Source organism: Mytilus trossulus, chromosome 14 (assembly GCF_036588685.1).
Source record: "Mytilus trossulus isolate FHL-02 chromosome 14, PNRI_Mtr1.1.1.hap1, whole genome shotgun sequence".
In the NCBI taxonomy this organism is placed as follows: domain Eukaryota; kingdom Metazoa; phylum Mollusca; class Bivalvia; order Mytilida; family Mytilidae; genus Mytilus; species Mytilus trossulus.
Window position 1 is genome coordinate 78,886,508 of NC_086386.1, and position 19,821 is coordinate 78,906,328.

General features: G+C 32.2%; 1 protein-coding gene across 1 annotated transcript in view; it reads left to right on the plus strand.

Moving 5' to 3' along the window:
• Nucleotides 1-223: 223 nt before the first annotated feature.
• The window catches only part of LOC134698109 (uncharacterized), a 34,980-nt gene continuing 15,382 nt past the window's right edge, over nt 224-19,821 (plus strand). Inside the window, exons 1-12 of the mRNA XM_063560400.1 lie at nt 224-318; nt 2,268-2,318; nt 3,675-3,797; nt 4,937-6,738; nt 8,817-8,950; nt 9,576-9,729; nt 10,176-10,292; nt 10,807-10,883; nt 13,339-13,574; nt 15,587-15,666; nt 16,816-16,937; nt 17,917-18,053. Of these exons, the coding sequence (XP_063416470.1) occupies nt 2,287-2,318; nt 3,675-3,797; nt 4,937-6,738; nt 8,817-8,950; nt 9,576-9,729; nt 10,176-10,292; nt 10,807-10,883; nt 13,339-13,574; nt 15,587-15,666; nt 16,816-16,937; nt 17,917-18,053 (3,014 nt within the window). The 5' untranslated portion in view covers nt 224-318; nt 2,268-2,286. The remainder of the gene's footprint in view (nt 319-2,267; nt 2,319-3,674; nt 3,798-4,936; nt 6,739-8,816; nt 8,951-9,575; nt 9,730-10,175; nt 10,293-10,806; nt 10,884-13,338; nt 13,575-15,586; nt 15,667-16,815; nt 16,938-17,916; nt 18,054-19,821) is intronic.

Here is a 19,821-nt window from a genome sequence, read left to right on the forward strand (position 1 = left end):
TTGATCTATTTGGTTTAAATTTTCAAACTTCACATCTTCATTGTACTTAACGAACACAGAAAAATGTTTCATACCGTTGAATGATTGTAAAAGTTGTGACAGAAAATTTACAAGAAAAAAAGAAAATGAAAAATCTAGTAGAAAACGCGGGAAATATAGAGTTGTTGGACTTGCTGTTGAATTTTTGTCGCGAGATGTCGCATCAACGATCTATTTTTGTGGTTTTCATTATTGAAGAGTTCGTCGTCTCGAATGTACACAACTTTTTCATTGTCTCTTTTTAACTGCTAACAAACCAACGATGCCTGCAAACAACAGGTTCTTTTGTTTATTGAAGTCTATATCACACTCCTACACCTCATAAAAATCTATTTAAGAGCTTTTTCAGATATCAAAATTACGAGCTATTTCTGAGGACAATTTCATGCATGATCCTGCAGTCTCAGCTGATTCAATTTCTTGATATACACATGCACCTGTTTAAATCTTATATTTATGAAACGTTAGGATATAAGAAGATCTGGGATATATAGTGTATCTCAGTAAATGCATATGTATATCAAAATCTCTATTTTTTATTACATGGCCAAAGACAAAAGTTGTACATTCTAGGCTGAACCCACGGGGGTCAACTTCCTATTATTGGGTATACGGGGATGTGCCAAAAATATGGGTCATAATTTTGCGAGATTTTATATGAGAATGACCCTTCTTTTTAATGACATCCTATATTAAAATGCATATACGTTTGATAACTACATATTGATTTGGGGTTAGCTGCGGTATCGTAGCTCTTTAGGTCCTTTTGAAATTTTTTGACTATTTCGCAAATTGTCAAAAAATTTCAAAAGGACCTAAAGAGCTACGATACCGCAGCTAATTTGGGGTATGATCTACATATCATATATATAAATATGCTAAATTGAGAATCTTACATTATAAAATATATGTGCAACAAACAATGTCAATTCATATATAAAAACTTAAGGGTAGCTGGTATATTTATGAATTATGAGTGATGATGAGTTAGTGCTTATATAACATGTATAAGCATGGGTCATATTTTAAATATTGTATATAAGTATAGGTCATTCTTTCTTAAATTTTTATATAACTATAGGTATTGAATTTCAGTGAATGTTATATTAAAATGGGTACGTTTTTTAAGGCAAAAATGGCACACCCCTACCGAAAAAATATCGAAGTTTTTACAATCTGTGATGAAGCATTTTGTGCTTATGTAGGGTAAATCAATCACCAATCAACATGATCAATACACCTATAAATCACTATTTATCCGCAATAACTGGATATCACACAGGTTCCTGTAAAATTTTGACATCACAATACAAAAGATCTGACACCACAATGGAAAAGTGATTGTTGTATGCGGGTCAGCCGGGATCAGCGATAAGGTGTATACATTTGTAGATCAATCTACACTGAATGACATTCTGAGAAGGGAAACAAACACATTGGAAACATCACTGAATTAGGCCCTGACAACATTTTCTCTCATCAACCTGAGACCATGAACACATAGAATGTTGACAATATTATCCATAATTTTAAACCCCACTTATATTTGTATATGGATTTTTCTTATTTTATTTGGTTACAGTCAATCACACAATGGTCATACTTTATTTTACCTCTTTTAGCGCATCATAAATATGTCTTTTCGTAGACGATTGTAGTCTGACATACAGAGATTAAATCCTGGTATCTTTGATGAGTTTATTTGTACATGATGGTATATTCTGTTGTTGATTGATTTACAAAAGAAAAAAAACCCATCTCGAAAAAAAATTAGATTTGTAGATTTGAATTATACATCTTTACCCCTAAATAAAGATGAAAGAAAGAAGCAATAGTATGATTGCCAATGAAACAAACATGACAAACAAAAAAACAATTATGCAAACTTGAAACTATGTCATGTATGTATAACAACTTGACCTACATGTACATATAAATTGGTGTCTTAGACATGTGCAGTAACTTTTTTGAACTGTGGTATATGTACATGATGTAGTTAAGTTGGAAGAAAATAAAGTTAACTTAACCTTAAAAAACAGTCTTTATTTGTATTTGGGATATATATTATATACCACAAATAATACCGCTACATTTATACACTAAAATTTATGTATTAAAAATCTTAGGGAAAGAAAATAGCTTCCTATCTTGAATATGCTTGAAAAATCCTCACCATATGTTAACATTCATCTATCCTTATAATTATTTGATATTTATTTTATTTACAGATTAGAAAATTGAAATAGGATGGCATCTGTAAAACTGAAAAATGACAAAAAGTAAGTATACATTTTGGAAATAAATATGGCACAACTGTACTAAGCCTCTTGCTGCCATTATGTTTTTTAAGTTTCATTCGTGTGCAACAAAATACAACAGCTCAACGTCTGACGTTACATGCCCAACATTGACATCATTCCATATATGACATAGTCATCACACCCTAATGACTGTTTTGATCTAAATTCACTCTGTTCAAACAAACATAAAGTATTTATGTGCTAAATCTCTCTAGATTTTTGTAAAGCATACATATCTGAGCACATTCAGATATGTACCTTTATACGATAAAGGCATAAAAGAAAACTAAATACATATTTAGGTACTGTTAGGCGCAATGACCATCTTAATTTTAATAACTATAGATCCAGAGATCACAATATTTCTAATATCAAACACCATTAACAGTTCATGATTTGAATACGGCAACTATGCATCTATGAAAAAAATCCCGGTTTATAAACATCACACAATCATCAATACTGGTAAAAGACAGCAATCAAACATCTACAAAATATATACAAAACACATTAATTCTTTACATACAACTTCAATACATTAAAAAACAGATTTCTTAATGAAAATTAAACTTCAATACAAATGAAACGTACAATAATGGTCACTGCCCAAACCTCGATAGTTAAATCTCGTGCAAACTTTCATTATATACTGACCGCCAAAACCGGTTTACAACTATTGTGAAAACACAATAGAGTAAATTACATACTTCAAAAATTATACGCGAACCGCACATAAATATATTTGCATTTGGGAGCCATTCAAGAAAAGTATTACACTGTGTTATCTTCAGTTCTATTTGTTAAGAGATACAGCTACGATGAAAAGTTGCATAAATTGAAATGGACATATCTGACATGTTTTAAATATATATACATTAACTAAAGGTTTAAAGGTAAATGGTTGAACAACAGTGGGAATATTTTAAGTTCATGATCATTAGTTTTATAAAAAAAGAGATGTGGCTGCCATTGAGACAACTTCAGTATCCATCAAATTTCAAATGAAGTGGATGTAAGCAATGAGAGGATTTTCTGTTCAAATTGTGACTTTTAAAGTTGAGTTTGTGAGTCCAAATAACCCCCCTTTGGAAATTCCTGGCTACGGGCCTGCAGCATCTCATCAGACACATACAGCTTATTTTCTGATACCTTGAATTGCATGTGAAGGATAAACTTAGCGCTACAATTAATGTTTTTAAGTCTTCAATGGACTCCACTTTTCAGAATTTTGTTTTTGTTTCCATATAGTGTAGTTGAGAAAAAGTTGTATTCAGATGGTTGAATTGAGTGTATCAATTGAAAGTATCATGTACATGTATTTGTTATTTTCTGCAGGTTGTTCCAGTTGAAAAAAGAAAGTAAGAAGCTGCATGCTGAAGTAGAGGCATTAGAGGATGCTCTAATACTACATCAACGATACAAACACGACAATGACACTAGCGTTAGAGGTCTATTAAGGTAAGAATAAGTTAAAACCTTTCAAAAATGATTCAAGTGCTTTGCAGTATTATTAAGTTATGACAGGTTTTGTCTTCTTGTGTTTACATGATTTTCTATTGGAAAGACATTATTTATCAATTTGTTTTTTATTATTGCATTTCAACATTAAGTAGATTATTTTTTTCCCCTCATTTTTGGTACTTTTATAAGTAAATCTGACACAATAGACAACTTTTGAGTTCCATGCTTTTTGTCAAAAACTTTGGTTTTAGTGAACATCACTAGTGCGTTTATGGGCTTTGTCACATCGGTTAATTTATTGCAAGAATAATTTCGCAAATTAAATTCCTATAACCTATATTCAGTACTGCTAGGATTATGGAATTGGGATTAAGTACTTATGGAACAAATATTATTTCTAGTTTATCCTGTATGATGATGATCAAAATGACATTTGATGAAATTTGATAGAGCAGGGATATAGGTGATCCCCTCTATCTGGTAAATGACATCACACAGGCACACAAAATTGAGGAATTTTTCTGTTGAAGAACATAACTCGAAAGTGTCCTATATAACAATACAGTCATTCATTGGTTCTTGAATACACATAAAAATCTAAATTCTGATCCTCTGCTTACAAGTTCTTATCTTATAAGATATGTATTAATGTCTATTGAAAAATACCTTTACTAAATACACATACATGAATATAATAGTGTAAAGTGCAAAGTTTTTTACATAAAATTAACCATGCACAACTAGTTGGTTGGTGTGAGCCATTGCTCAATGTTGAAGGTCATGCTTTGACCTATTATTGTTTACTTTTTTTACATTGTAACTTGGACGAATAGTTGTCTCATGAGGGGGACAGAACCTTAATCAGGACTCCGGGATCGGGTGTTTTTTTAGCTCAGGATTTCTGGATTGACCCTTTCGGGATCCAGGAATTCTTTTTTCGAATGTCAGGATTTAAATTTATTTAAATATGAGACCTCAGGATTTGGTGTTGTTATGCTCGTGATTTCGTGATCAGGACCTCTCCTACCCCTCTCTCATTGCCACTGATACCATGTCTTCTTATTTCTATTAAAATATTTGATGTTAAGATTCTCTATTTTAATGTTATGCTTTATATTTCTTTTTTTTTTTATTAGAAAAGAAATAGGAGGATCCATTTGGCAACGTGGGGGGTCCGGTAAATTACATTCATACAGAACTGCAAATGATTTAGAAGAATCAGAAAAAAATGTGCCAGAATCAAGAGTAAACAAAAGACGACAGAGGAGAAATAAACAATATGAAGCTAATCAAAAAGAAAATGAAAAAGATAAAGTCAATTCAAAGCTAAGTGAAAACCAGAATGAACTGGTTGCAAAATCTGCAGGACTTCCTATCCATAACAAAAATGAGGATAGTGCTTATGATGAAAGCATAGACAACAGAGGTAAACATGGAAACCAGAAAGACCATGTGACAAAAACAACCAATGGGTTGAAAGTAGATTCAAATTTTGAAATTGAGGCTGAAAAGGTTTCAATTTTGAAGAACAAAGTTTTAGAAAAAGCTAGTGTAGGTGTTATTCATCGAAAGCATAGTACACCTAAAACACACTCGGATTTAAAATCAAATTTTGATTCAAATAAAAATTCTTCAAAAATTTCAAATGAAACTCCTGTAAAACTCCAATCAGCTTTGAAAAATGTAGACAAGACAAAGCATAACAAATTTGATGATGTACAAAATATGAGAAATTTAACTAATCAAAATGCAGAGAAGTTACTAAATGATGGATTACTTAGAGGGAAGCCTCCAAGTACAAAACTAAAACAGACTAATATTAAACCTTCACAAGCATTAGAAAGGTGCAGAGATAATGAAGTTTTTAAAATATTATCAATGCCTAGCAACCAAAGGCCTGATCAGTTACCTAGCAACCAAAGATCAGACCTAGCACCAAAATCAGATTCATTAGATAATGTGGTGCCTAGTCAAAATGAATCAAACAATTCTAATAGAGAGCAAACAATTTCTAAATGTGATCCTCATGTGAAAGATTGGATTCAAAGCTTAGGACTTATGGAAGAGGAAAAGTATTTAAAAATGTTTGCCGAAAATGAAATGGATATGGACGAAGTTTCTCAGCTAACAGCATTACAACTGAATGAAATAGGAATCACGGCATTTGGTGCATTGAATAAAATTCTCAGAGGTATAAAAGAATTGAAAAAAACAAAAACCTCATTGGAAGTAAGACCAACCAAAAATCTTTCATCTAGTCTGGATTTCAAAAACGTTTTAAATATAGAAAATGAGAATAGACAGTCTAAAACTTTAGGGCATACAGATCAAGATTTCAAAAGAAGTATGACCTTTGAAGAGCGTTTAAGTAACATGGATCAGTCCAGGACTAATTTAAGAAGGTCAAGAAGTTTTGCGAGCTCTGCGTCGAAAAGTGTGTATTCTTCTGATGCATTGAGATCTTCGCTTGATGATGGAATTGCAGAGAGATTGAAAAAAGAAAAAGCAAATCTGAAAGACGCAAAAATTGAATCAAATCCATCAAATACAAAGTCTGTTGCAAGAAAAAGCGTGAATTCTCCTGTTCAAAATATTGAGAACCTTAAAATTACAGATAAAGACAACAAACCAGTCCAAAATGATGAAAAAGTCAAAACTCTCAGAAAAAGGTCCAATTCTCCAGCTAGAAGACCAGCCAGCAGCCCAGCAAGAAGGAAGACGAAACCTACAGACAAAGCTGCAGATTCTGATGTTCCAGAAAAAAAGAAATGTGACAATTCTCAAACAGGACAGAAGGGTCCAATCTCCAGGCAGGGGAGTGAGGTTGGTGGAAAGAAGAGCACACTAAACAGACAAGGGAGTGGCAAATCTAAGAACATCCCCGTTCTCTGGCCAAGAGCCAAATCTGCACAGGCAGCGGAGAAGAAGGCTAAGGAAGGTAATGAAAGAACTTTTTTGTAGGTATCAATAGATTTTAAGAAGTGGTTACCATGGTTACTGTAAATTCAGAAATGTTTTGGATGTTATTATTTAAAATGATGGGTTTCATACATGATGTACATGAACATTGACAAAAAAAGTTTTAAAAAAACACATGTAAAATTACAATTTATTTGATATTTGAATAAGTTTAGATTTTTACCAGTGAGTGCGTAATAGAATGTTCAACATTAAGAACAGTAGGATAGCACATGTAAAATACTATTATTGTAAGATCGTATAATAGAAAGAAGAAAGCATAAAATAAGTGCACTCTAAGGCTGTCTAAGCATGATTTTGTTGGCTAACTATCAACATGATCAACTAATTTAGGTTTAAAACATCCAGAAATTTATAAAATCACTGATTGAAATGACAAACGTTATTTAATTTTAAACAGCTGAAGTATGTATTTATTTGTTAGTACATGTATCAAGAAGTCAGGTATGCTGGATTAAAAATCCCTTCACAGTATTTTATATAATTCACTGACATGCATAATATTTTTATATTGTTGATTCATTTATATTCTTGAGGTACCAATTTTTATGGATTTTGTTAAGAAATAGTAGACCATAAATTTTAATGATGTTCAAAGAAGTAAGTTTATTTGTCAATTGATTTGTATGTAAACTATATATTAAATCCATGAAATCAAATGTCCATCAAAATCTTATATTGAAATTGGTACACAAGAAAATGAATGAATCAACAGTACTTAAATACATATTGACCTATTCCGCATTCACTGATGGTAGAATAACACATGAAGGAATTCCAAAATATATATTCTACCCTTTCATAGCATGCATACTATTTTCATGATTATATAAACTTCGCATACATGTAACTTTGTAACATTGACCTATTTAATGTATAAATCTCACCAGCATATGAAAAACATTTGTCAAAACACATATGTAAGAATGTAGCCAAGTTGTGGGTGTATGAAATGCATAAATATAATATGTAATGACTATTGATAATTTACACTTACAAAATGTACATGTAAGGTCTAGACATTTGAAGAAGTGCCTTAAATAACATACGATACCAGTAAAAATTAAAGTGAAAAATACATGTTATATTCATAGCATACTTATCCCCTAATCATATATCTTTTAAACATGTTTAAGGAGGATGGAGGAAGTGAGGTTTTGGGAAAGTACATGTAAACTGATGAATGCGACTCCTTTTACAATGTCAAATGTAATTATTCATTGAATTAAAAAAATTAAAAAAATCACAAAAATCAAGTGTTTATTAAGACATGTAAGATGCATCTTTCAATGGAATGGGCAGGAAATAAAATAACCTTGTAACTGAAGTTTGAACAATTATGAAAATCCGGTAAACAGGTTTTCTGCAATCAAAATTAGAGTACAAATGTGAATGAATTTATAGCCAATATTATTTAAAAACTATAATTTTATACAATTCATGTTTTTTTTAAAGGGGCATAATTCAATAAAATTGTTCAATTAAAAAAAAAATTGGGGGCAAAATTTTTATACTAAAAGATATATTTCCTTTTGAAAGTTCACCCTCTTTGCACACATCCATCTTTAATGTTCCATTACAATTATTATGAAGGGATACAGAATATTAATGCAGTCCAAATATTTAACAAGCCCTAGACAAAAACATTTTCCAAAAAGTGGAATTTTATTGCTGTTCTTGAGATAACCTTCAAGTTTGATAAGTCTGTAGCTTTCTAGTTTTCAATCACTCTACATATTTAAATGGAAGAACACAAAATATTAACACTCTTTCTCAGTGTAACAGGCCAGAAACTTAAAGTCAGAAATACATGTTATACTATTCATTAAAAGGACAAGTAATTTGAAATGGTCTAATATTACAACAAATCATTTTAAACATAATTTCAGACTTTGCATCAAGCTTTTTTTAAACCCAAAATGAGTTAAGAGATGTATAGATATTTGCATACAGTCAATTTCTTTTCTTCAAAGGTCATATGCTGTCACTGATGTTTTATTAAATACTCTTAATCATCTTTTACCACACTCTTTACAGGGGTTGCAGCAGCAGCTAAAAAGTTTAATGAAAAACAGAAACAGATTATAGAAAAAGAAGAAAAACACACAAAAGTAAAGAAAATAAAGAAAGTACAGAGAGATGAAATGGCAGCAAGGCATGAAAATAGACAGGTACATTTAACTACTGTTTTGGTTATTTGTGTGTAAAAAAAATGGTAATTTCTTACCTGTGATCTTGATAAACATTTATAGCCAGAGGCCATGCTTAATTTTGAAACTTTGTATAGGCTCTTATTAAGGCTGCCAGAAGAAGAAAATATTACAGAAATTTTAGAAATTTACAAGCCTATGGTCAAGCTTAAGACTGTAACCATGATATTTGCGTGCTTTTCAATTACAGGACAATCATAAATTCCAGCCATTGTCAAAAATATGCTTAAACTTCTAATTTGACCTTCTTCAATTGCAAAAATGATTACACATATATGCAAAAAATAACATGCATGGATTTTTGATTGAATTTCTATTGTTCAGCACTTACTAATCAGTGAAAATGACTTGTGTACACTTCTGTAACTACTACCCAGCATGCAATAGATTTTTAATTTGACAAGTGTCTGAAAAATTGAAATTGAAATGATTTGATATACTTTTCAGGCTGAAATTGATTAGAAAGATGACATTTTGTCCGTATTTTTAACAATCACAATAATTAATGCACACATGCAGTTTACAGAACTGAATAAATTTATATCTGGAATAATTTTTAATGAAATGAATTAAAATTAAATTTCAGGCCGAAATTGATCAGGAAGATGACATTGATGATGGTAGGGTAGATAAATTAGACAGAGAATATGAGCAGGAGGAACTTGTGATAACAGAACTAGATCAGGACATCAGTAAACTAATATCTGTCACAGTGTTAGATCCTGTCAACAAGATCAATGGTATTTATCATGGTGGGGCTCTCTTCCCATAAAACATTAGGACTAAATTTGGTCTTGAATTTGACGTGAGCAATTATAGGCAACCATATAGCCTTCAACAATGAAATATACGTACTAAAAATAGTCAGCTATAAAAGGCCCAAACATGATTAATGTAAGACAATTCAATTGACAAAAATATAGCCTAATTTGTAGCAAAACAATTAACATGATTAATGATAAAATCATATATATGACAGACATGAAACAACAATAAACACTCAATTACAGACTCCTGATTATGGGACAAGCCCATATAGAATGTTGCGGTTGTATGTAGACTTACTTGCACGAAATAAAAATATCCACAAGCAAATAAGTTTTCCTGAATCCACAAAATTTTAAAGTAATGAAAAATAAATGAATTCACACTATCTTGTAGAATCATCAATTACCTTGTTTTTTAGATTATGTAGAAACCCCAAAGAGGGAAGAGAGACCAGTGGAGAGACCTAGACCAAGGTCATCAAGACACGTCAGACAAAGTATAAATAAACCAATCTATATTGGTGCAGATTTCCCTGGTAATTTACATTCTGAAACATAAAGAAAATTAAGGGATGAAGTTATATTACATGTAATGAAAATGAGGTGAAATGGTGCATTAATTCATGATTAAAATCCTTATCGGTTGTTAATATCTGTGTGTCTGGTAATTGGAGATTTCTCAAGATAATTTGTTATTAGAATGAACACAAAATATACAGTAAGCTCCCCTTATATTGGGGTCTCATTGGGGGTTCCCATCCTGGATCCTGCTTACTGTTTTGTTAGATTCCTATACCCCTCTTACACTATGTACACAAGCAATTCTCTTTTTTTTTTAAAACTTCCTGTGTCACGCCAGACTTCATTTCCCGTTTTCACAGCACAATAATTTGACTTTCACATGTCACGCTTACAAAAAATCGGCAAATCCTACATCGCTTAGACCACAATCAGACCCACTTTTATGTTAATTTCTAATGAATTTCAACCAAATAAGCCTAATTAGCTTGTACATTTTAGATAAAAGTAGACTATATTTGTTATTTTTAGGTGACTTTTTACCCACTGGTCAAGGCAAGAGGTATCATTCTGCAAGAGAAAATGAAGTTAAGACAATAGAGTCACAGGTATATAGCTCATTAATACTTCTACAAACATTTGAGTAAAGCAGGGCTTATACTGTAAACCAACTTATTTTCGGGGTATAATTATACCCTCGCTCTGTCTGTCCGTCAGTCCGTCCGTCAGTCTGTCAGTCAGTCCGTCCGTCCCACAAAACTTTCGTCACATTTTTCTCAGGAACTACACATCCACCCTTTCTGTAATTTGGTATCAACATTTATATATGTCAGCCATACCGTGTGATGCGTTTTCAGATTCATCACTCGACAACTTCCTGTTTACCGAACACTTGTATGATTTTACACATGATAGCCAAGCTGAAAATTTTCGTCACATTTTTCTCAGGAACTACAATACAAGGATTTCTGAAATTTCGTTTCAGGATTTATATAACTCAGCTATACCGTGTGATGCGCTTTCAGATTCATCACTCGACAACTTCCTGTTTACCGAACACTTGCATATTTTTTCACTATTAATATTATCCACTTGCGGCGGGGGTATCATCAGTGAGCAGTAGCTCGCAGTTTCACTTGTTTATTTTGCGTTTCACCCTTACTTGACCACTTTGCAGCTATTAAATTTCGTGATTTTCTGATTTACTTGATGAAGTTTAATAAATAAAGAACCAACTTGTACATATATCTTGACGATTTACAATCATGTTATTTTTCTACTTTCGAAAGTCGCGAAAAATAAGTCACTCTCGAAAATAAATCACTTGAGAAAATAAATTTGTTAACAGTATATGGGACAACATCCCTAAAACCTCGAAATGAGGAACTCAAAAGTTTTGTGTAAAGAATAAATCTCTGTGTAGTGATATTGCACATGTTTCTATTTTTCACAAATGACTGAACTTAATTATTTGTGGTGATTAGGAAAGAAGAGGAACATAGAATAAATGTGTAAAAACTATGGAGCTATTGAATGTGTTTTTTAAGTATTAAATTTTCAAAGAACTTATTGTGTTAAAAAGGGGATATTTTACCACAAGGAGCCGCATCACGTTTTATAAACAATTGATTTTGTATATTAATTAATCATAATTGAAAACTCTGAAAATAAAATGAACAAATAACTAATTAAATTTGAATAATTACATTTATACTTCAAAACACTGATCGAGTTTGAATTTTGGTGGCATCACCCTAACTGCTCAAGAGTTATGCTCCTTTCGCACTGTTCTCTAATTTTAACTTGCCTTTGCTAATAACCACATAACACAGATCAAGCTTGAATTTTGATGGCATTACTTTTACCAATCTAGAGTTATGCTCCTTTATGAATGGAAAAATTGCCACAAAAATCAGATCGAGTACAAATTTTGGTAGCGTCACTTTAACTGTTTTTCAGTTGTCCCTTTATATCTTTTATATGATATGCAAGAGAGGGCATCATCTGTGTCCCATTGACACATTCTCCATGTATTTTCCACCAAAAGTGAAATCATGTAAATTCAAGGAACTTCTACCTGTTCCGATAGGGGATTATTACAGGAACCAAACGAGCAAAAAAAATATAGGTCAATGTGCTTGTTTTTCGAGATTTTAGCCATTGAAATTTTGGCTGGAAAATGTTCTCTCTTGATTTTTCATAGCTTTATCATTGAAAAGTTCAAGTGCTCCAAAACTATTAAAATATAACAAGGATTTTATAAAACTTTTACAGATGGCTTATGATTTGACATGTAAAAGATTTATTAAAAGAAAAATGGGAGTCAATGGGGATTTTTTTTAATGCATTCAAATGGATAAAACCAGAGGATTCTGAATATTGGAAAAAATTCCAAAACATGACAAATAAACATCCTTAACGGCTGTAGGTTAAAGGGTCTAATTCATTTTTTCCCCTAATATAAGATTTTGGTATATTTTTTTTATAAATGAACTTTATCTTATACTTACTAGACAAATAAAATGAAATAAAAAAATAGGGTCACCTTTCATTTACGCTCACAATCTGCATTCGAAAGAAGCATACATTTTTGTTAAAGTACTTTTTTCTATTGAACTAATAAGAGAAAAAGTGGTAATATCGAAATAAAAAAATAACTAAATTACAGAAATCGCTAAAATTTTACAATAGTTTAGTTAATAGTGCAGCTTATTTGAAAACAAAAATAAAAAATATAGGTCATCGATGAGTTAAAAAAGATATTTCAATTTTACTGCTGAAATATTTCATTTTTGCACAAAAGGGAGATAATTTGGAGCTTTTTCAAAGATACATATGGTTTAAAACATGTCATCTGGGACCAAAACTAATTGATTTATTTGAATGATTTTTATACCACATGATACAGTAACAACTAATAAAGTATTAAAAAAAAATTGTAATGAAACAAAAAATGTATAATTTTTTTCTGAAATTTTTATACCTTCGAGTCTCCCGAATTATAATTCAAATGAACAATATCTGGAAAACATATCGAGTTTGATTAAGCGATTTTTTTTTCAGATTGAAGAATTACAAAACAAGGCATTGTCTGGTGAAATGGTGACAATGGATTTAGTGAAAGGACTCCAACAACGACTGGAAGAGATTGAACAACAGATAAAGAATACAAAACCTCCAAAAATAAAACAGAAGCACAGAGGGACGGAGCCCAAGTATCCAGTGTCTGTGTCAGTGAGAGAGAAGGACATTATCAGTGAGATAGAGAAAGAGAAAGAGAAGGATAGTAGACCAACTAGGTACCAAACTTGTTTGCTTGTAAACTTTTTATTTCAAAATTTATTTTGCCCCATTTATGGGCATTATGTTTTTTGATCTGTGCATCCTCCCGTCTGTTCATTCGTCCATTCAATCATCTATTTGTCTGTTCGTCCATCTGTCCCTCTTCAGGTTAAAGGTTTTAGTCGAGATAGTTTTTGATGTAGTTGAAGTCCGATCAACTTGAAACTTATTGAACATATTTCACCATAATATGATCTTTCTAATTTTTATGCCAAATTAGAGATTTTATCCCATTTTCAAGGTCCACTGGAGATAGAAAATGTTAATGAGGATGGGATAATCTGTGTACTTGGGACACATTCTTGTTTTTATGCCCACCTACGATAGTAGAGGAGTAATATGTTTTCTGGTCTGTGGCTTAGTTTGTTCGTCCGTCGGTATGTCCGTCCGTCCCTTCGTTCGTTCCTCCTGCTTCAGGTTAAAGTTTTTTGTCAAGGTAGTTTTTGATGTAGCAGAAGTCCAATCAACTTATAACTTATACTTGTTACACTTGTTGCTTATGATATGATCTTTCTAATTTTAAAGCCAAATTAGACTTTTGACCCCAATTTCATGGTAGTTTTTGGTGAAGTTGAGGTCCCATCAACCTGAAACTTGGTACACATGTTCCTTATGATATAATCTTTCTAATTTGAAAGCCAAGCTAGACTTTTGACCCTAATTTCTAGGTCCACTGAACAAAGAAAATTAAAGTGCGAGTTTAAGGTTAAAGTTTTTGGTCAAGGTAGTTTTTGATGAAGCAGAAGTCCAATCAACTTATAACTTGGTACACTTGTTGCTTATGACATGATCTTTCTAATTTTAAAGCCAAATTGGACTTTTGACCCAAATTTCATGGTCCATTGAACATAGAAAATGAAAGTGGGAGTTTCAGGTTAAAGTTTTTGGTTAAGGTAGTTTTTGATGACGTTGAGGTCATATCAACCTGAAACTTGGTACACATGTTCCATATGATATAATCTTTCTAATTTTAAAGCCAAGCTAGACTTTTGACTATTATTTCATGGTCCACTGAACAAAGAAAATTAAAGTGCGAGTTTTAGGTTAAAGTTTTTGGTCAAGGTAGTTTTTGAGGAAGCTGAAGTCCAATCCACTTGAAACTAAGTACATATGTTCCTTATGATATGATCTTTCTAATTTTACAGTCAAATAAGATTTTTTACCCAATTTTATATATATATATATGCACCTCGTCTAAACATCAACCCAACAATGTTAGATCTGTAAATTTGCTTTCTCAAATTTTTTGTTCTTCCCTCGCCGGGATATGTATATAATAAGTCTAAATTGAAAAAAGTATTATTGCTTTGGAAAAAAACCACAATTTTTATACTTGTGCATGTAAAACTAACTTCTTTGTAGAAAGGTATAAATACAGCACAAACTACATTTTCCAAAAACTTGACCAAAAACGTGAAAAAGTATATTTTAACAAAACACATTTAACTAACAGGAGGAACAACTGATGTTCTTAAACCCTGCTGACTGCCATTGGCGATTGCCAAATAAATTGATCACAAGATGTAACAAAATGGATCTAAATATAAATTTAATACTAAACAGAAAACAATAAACTTGTGGCAAAGATGTTATACCACAATCATAAGGTGCAAAAATTGGTACACCAATTACCAGATTTGGATAATAAATGTCTCTTCAGTGATGTTAGGGATTGGATCGGTATTTAGAAGGCCATATAATTTACCTCAATTTAGGATAGACTCTTGAATTTTAAAGAGTCAAAATAGGATGAACGGATCGTTTAAACTGTAGAAAATTGTGATAACTTAACCCTCTGCTATTCTTATTTCACTGAGTTTGAACCCTGCTTAAAGGTTGTGGATCCAAACACCAACAAGCTATCTTATTTCACTGAGTTTGAACCCTGCTTAAAGGTTGTGGATCCAAACACCAACAATCTATCTTATTTCGCAGAATATCTACATTATCTATTTAATTCTTTTTATAGGTCACCAGAACTTTTAAAGGTCACTGATCCTTTGAAGTCTTTAGAGATTAACAGTGATGACATCATGTTTGATTCAACAGGTAAGAACATTATCATAGGCAGATCCAAAGTGGGGGTGTGTGTGGGGGGGGGGGGGGCTTTTGTTGGAAAAATCTGGTTAATTATATAGGAATCACTTAAGCATGACTGGAGCAGGCCCCCTCTTTGGTCAGTCAGCATGCCATCCTTATAAAAGTCCTAGATCCACTACTGAAAATCTCCTGTAATACAAAATATAGAGAAACACCTATCTAAAATATTAAAGATCTGTGTTAATCTTTGACTTCTTGCAACTATTGAACAAGTTATGATTTAATCTTATCTAAGCTGTGTCTCATAGTTTGTTTTGTTTCTGTATTTTACAATGTAGTTATTGGTAAAATTATGACAGTAGTTTCCCATTTATATTTAGTATGTAACTTGATATCCCCTTTCAGCTGTGCTTTTTATTTCATTTATTTTTTGATTTTTTCTTTACTTTTGTTGATTGGGGACAAGGTATTTTTTTGTGGGAATTGTAATTTGTGGTTTTGCTAAAGTTTGTTTAAAAGGCTATTTACCTTGATGCACATTTAAGTTTGTGGTTTCTGTATGACCATGAATTTAATGAAAATTGGTACCCCACAAATAATGAGTCGATAGTACACAGATATGGGGTCAAAATATAGCACAACATTCTGCTTAAAACTTTTATTAAGAAATGTCTTTAAGTTGTAGTAAGGTGATCCTTTCCTACGTGCTAAAAGACTCACTTATAAGCCTTTGAGATGAAGAACAGCCATACACATGAAGTTTTGTTAGTTAACTTGTATGTAGGGATTTTATGTCCAAAGTTTATAAACTAAAAACCTCCATTATAATGAAGAAAAGAAAAAAGAGTTGTTCATTTATTGTTAATAAAAACACCTTTAGACCCTGCATGCATTTTTGTTTACCTCAATGTTTTACACAATAGACCAAGGTGAGGCACACAGGCTCTTTTGCGCCTCTAGCTTTATTTAATTTATATTGATTTCTTTTTTATTTGAATTATTGCAAAGTTAACTTTATTTGACACTAGGAAAGGTCTGGTTTGAATGGTCTATAGTTGATTGTTTGTCAATCACACCCTAACTTATTTTTAACATGAAAGCATTGCAAATTAGATGCAGCAAAATTTTTCAAAATAGATTATTTCTTATTTCTTTCAGATTTGGTTGGAGAAGGAACTTTCTCAAGAGTATACCATGGCGTGTGTTTAGGAGCAGAGGTAGCCATAAAGCAACTTAAAATTCCTCTGACATCACATGATAAAAACTATTTTGCTGCTGAGGTATGTTAAAATGAGGGTGATGTTGGGTGTACCTTCATTATGAATAACGGTAAAAATTCTAGCCAATAACTTTTTATTAACGGTAAATTTTGGTGTATGAAAATAAAAGGTACACTTTCTTTTAGACGATAAAAATGACTGTTGGACGCCTGACGTTATAGAGCAGCACTACCCTCTCAAATTATTGTAAAGTGAGGGACATTTAAATTCATAAGTTGGAAATAAACTGATAAGAACATGGTAAAAAAAGAAAAAAATTAAAAGACAAACAGCAGTACAAAAAACACAACATAGAAATCTGAAGACTGAGCAATGCAAAAATTACCATAAACCAGGGGTGATCTCTGGTCTATGTTGCATTGTGCATGTAAGTACAAACATTGTGATATGTCTAAATTGGTAGGAAACAGGACAAACTGCTCATTTGTATACCTGTTCAGTGATTATGGACACTATACTAAACTCTAAATTATACACAAGAAACTAAAATTGAAAATCATACAAGACCAACAAATGCCAAAGGCTCCTGACTTGGGACTTGGGACAGGCGCAAAAATGCAGTCCCGATTGCCCTGCTGCCATTATTATTTACAACAAACAGGTAAAACTTAGTTGAGCAGCTTAAGTAGTCATGACAATGACTTTCATGCTGCAGGTTAGTCACCACTGATTGGGGTCTCATTGGGATGGGGGGTGAAGGGGGGGGGGTGTGTTTGATCCCGGATCCCTCTTACTGTTTCGTCAGATTCCCATATCCCACTTATACTATGTACATAAGCAATTCTCATTTTTTTGTAATTTCCCATGCTCGCTAGACTTTATTTCCCGTTTTCACGACACAATAATTTGACTTTCACATGTCACACTTACAAACATTTCGGCAATCCTGTGTCACGCTTAGACGCTAGTGAGACCCACCTCATGGAGGGTGCTGTTTATAAAGAATTGCATTAACATTAAACTTTTTAAATCATTGTAGGTTAGTCTTCTGAAGGAGTTACACCATCCTCGTGTTGTACAACTGATTGGTGTATGTACTACAGACAAGTTCCCACTCATGGTACTGGAGTTTATGGCAAGAGGCAGTCTTTACTACTATCTACATGATCCTAAATGGTGAGAACTTAGATATTTCAATATGCTTGTCTGTAGTAAGTTATAGATGCAATCTGTTGTGAAATTTCACTCAATTTCAATATCAAAAATAATATCTTATCAGGGCCTTTTATAGCTGACTACACAGTATGGGCTTTGCCCATTGTTGAAGGCTGTACAGTGACCTATTTGTGGATAGTTGTCTCATTGGCAATCATACCACATCTTATTTTTTATATAATATAAACTGTTGCCTTTAAAAAAGAAAAGAAGGTATGCTTAAAACATTGAGTTTGGGAGTATTCAGATTATATTTGAACAAAGATTTAATTAACAAATATCAGGTAAAAAAAAAAACCAATTGACACATTTTTTTATGTGACAGTACTGAGTAGGTGCCTATATACTCTTATGGACAAATGACATATGGACAAAAATTGCTACCAACTTGGTAATTGACACATTAGAACAGTCCTATTTGAACACAAGCTAGTGTCCATATTTTTTTATTTGACTAGAGACCTTGCTTTCAGGGTAATCTGAAATGTGTAGAAATCTTAGAAACTAGTTTAAGTTCAAATTGAAGTCCTGTTTAATTATTTGAGACAGGTAGACTTTAACAAAGTTGACCAGCTAAGGGTGTGTCAACAAAACCCGTCCACAACCAACATACCCGTCTTTACATACATTAATGATTTAAATGGACTTTCAAGATTTACAAAATGTACCTGACTTAATCCACTTTGTCCCATGGAGGACATAGCGAACACAGTGGCTTTCCATCTTTTCCTGTCTTTGGCATATTTATTTGCTTTTCCCAATGTTTTCCCAATTTTCTGTAGATCAGATGTTAGATCTTTGCATCAGGTGATTTTAAGTTGTTCTCTTTTACTTTGGCCCTGAGGATTCCCATCCTAATGGCTGTCTAGTTTCTTACTACTTAGTGTTATTTTTATGTTAGGTATGTCCAATTAACTTCCATCTGCATGTTGTAATAGCTCTTTTTATTGGTTTTTGTCTTGTCCTTTTCCATAATTCCTTGTTGCTAATGGTGTTTTTGATTCCACTTAATGAACATACAGCCATGAATGAGTGATGAACCCTATCCAGAAATAAAACCTTCTTTCCTACCTTCTCACATTCATGGAAGAGTCATAAGTCAACTTTTTATTTTTTACTTACCATTTTGTTATTTGAAGAATGAGCAATATTGAAATAGTTGTATTCATTACATACAGTGAAACCTATCTAAACCATATTTATCAAACTAAAGATTTTGTCTAATTTTGGTAGACACTCTTATATACAGTGAAACCTATCTAAACCATATACAATGTTTATCAAGCTAAATATTTTGTCTAGTTTAGGCAGACACTCACTTTTGTCAGGTTCACAACACATTCACTCTGATATGACTGAGCTAAAGAACTTGTTTGGTTTAGCTAGGTTTTCTGTTTATAAATGTAAGATTTGGTTTATACATGTTTCACTGTACATCTGCTATCCAGAAGGTCCAAGGACACAGTTATCGTCCTTTGGTTTTCGTTGTCTACGAATATAGTCCCTAGTGTAAACAGTGTATAAAACTTGCATGTTTTATTTGATACACTTTCCCAATTTATTTCTTGATATTAAATACTTGAAATATTAAGTAGGGGGATGTAATTACATGTAAAAAATTTGGGTGCTGAATCTTAATGTTAAGTAGTGATTTGGTCCAGTTCATAAAGGTCAAATTTTATCACGTCTAAAGCTGTCAAACTGAATTTTACACCCACTTAACACAGAA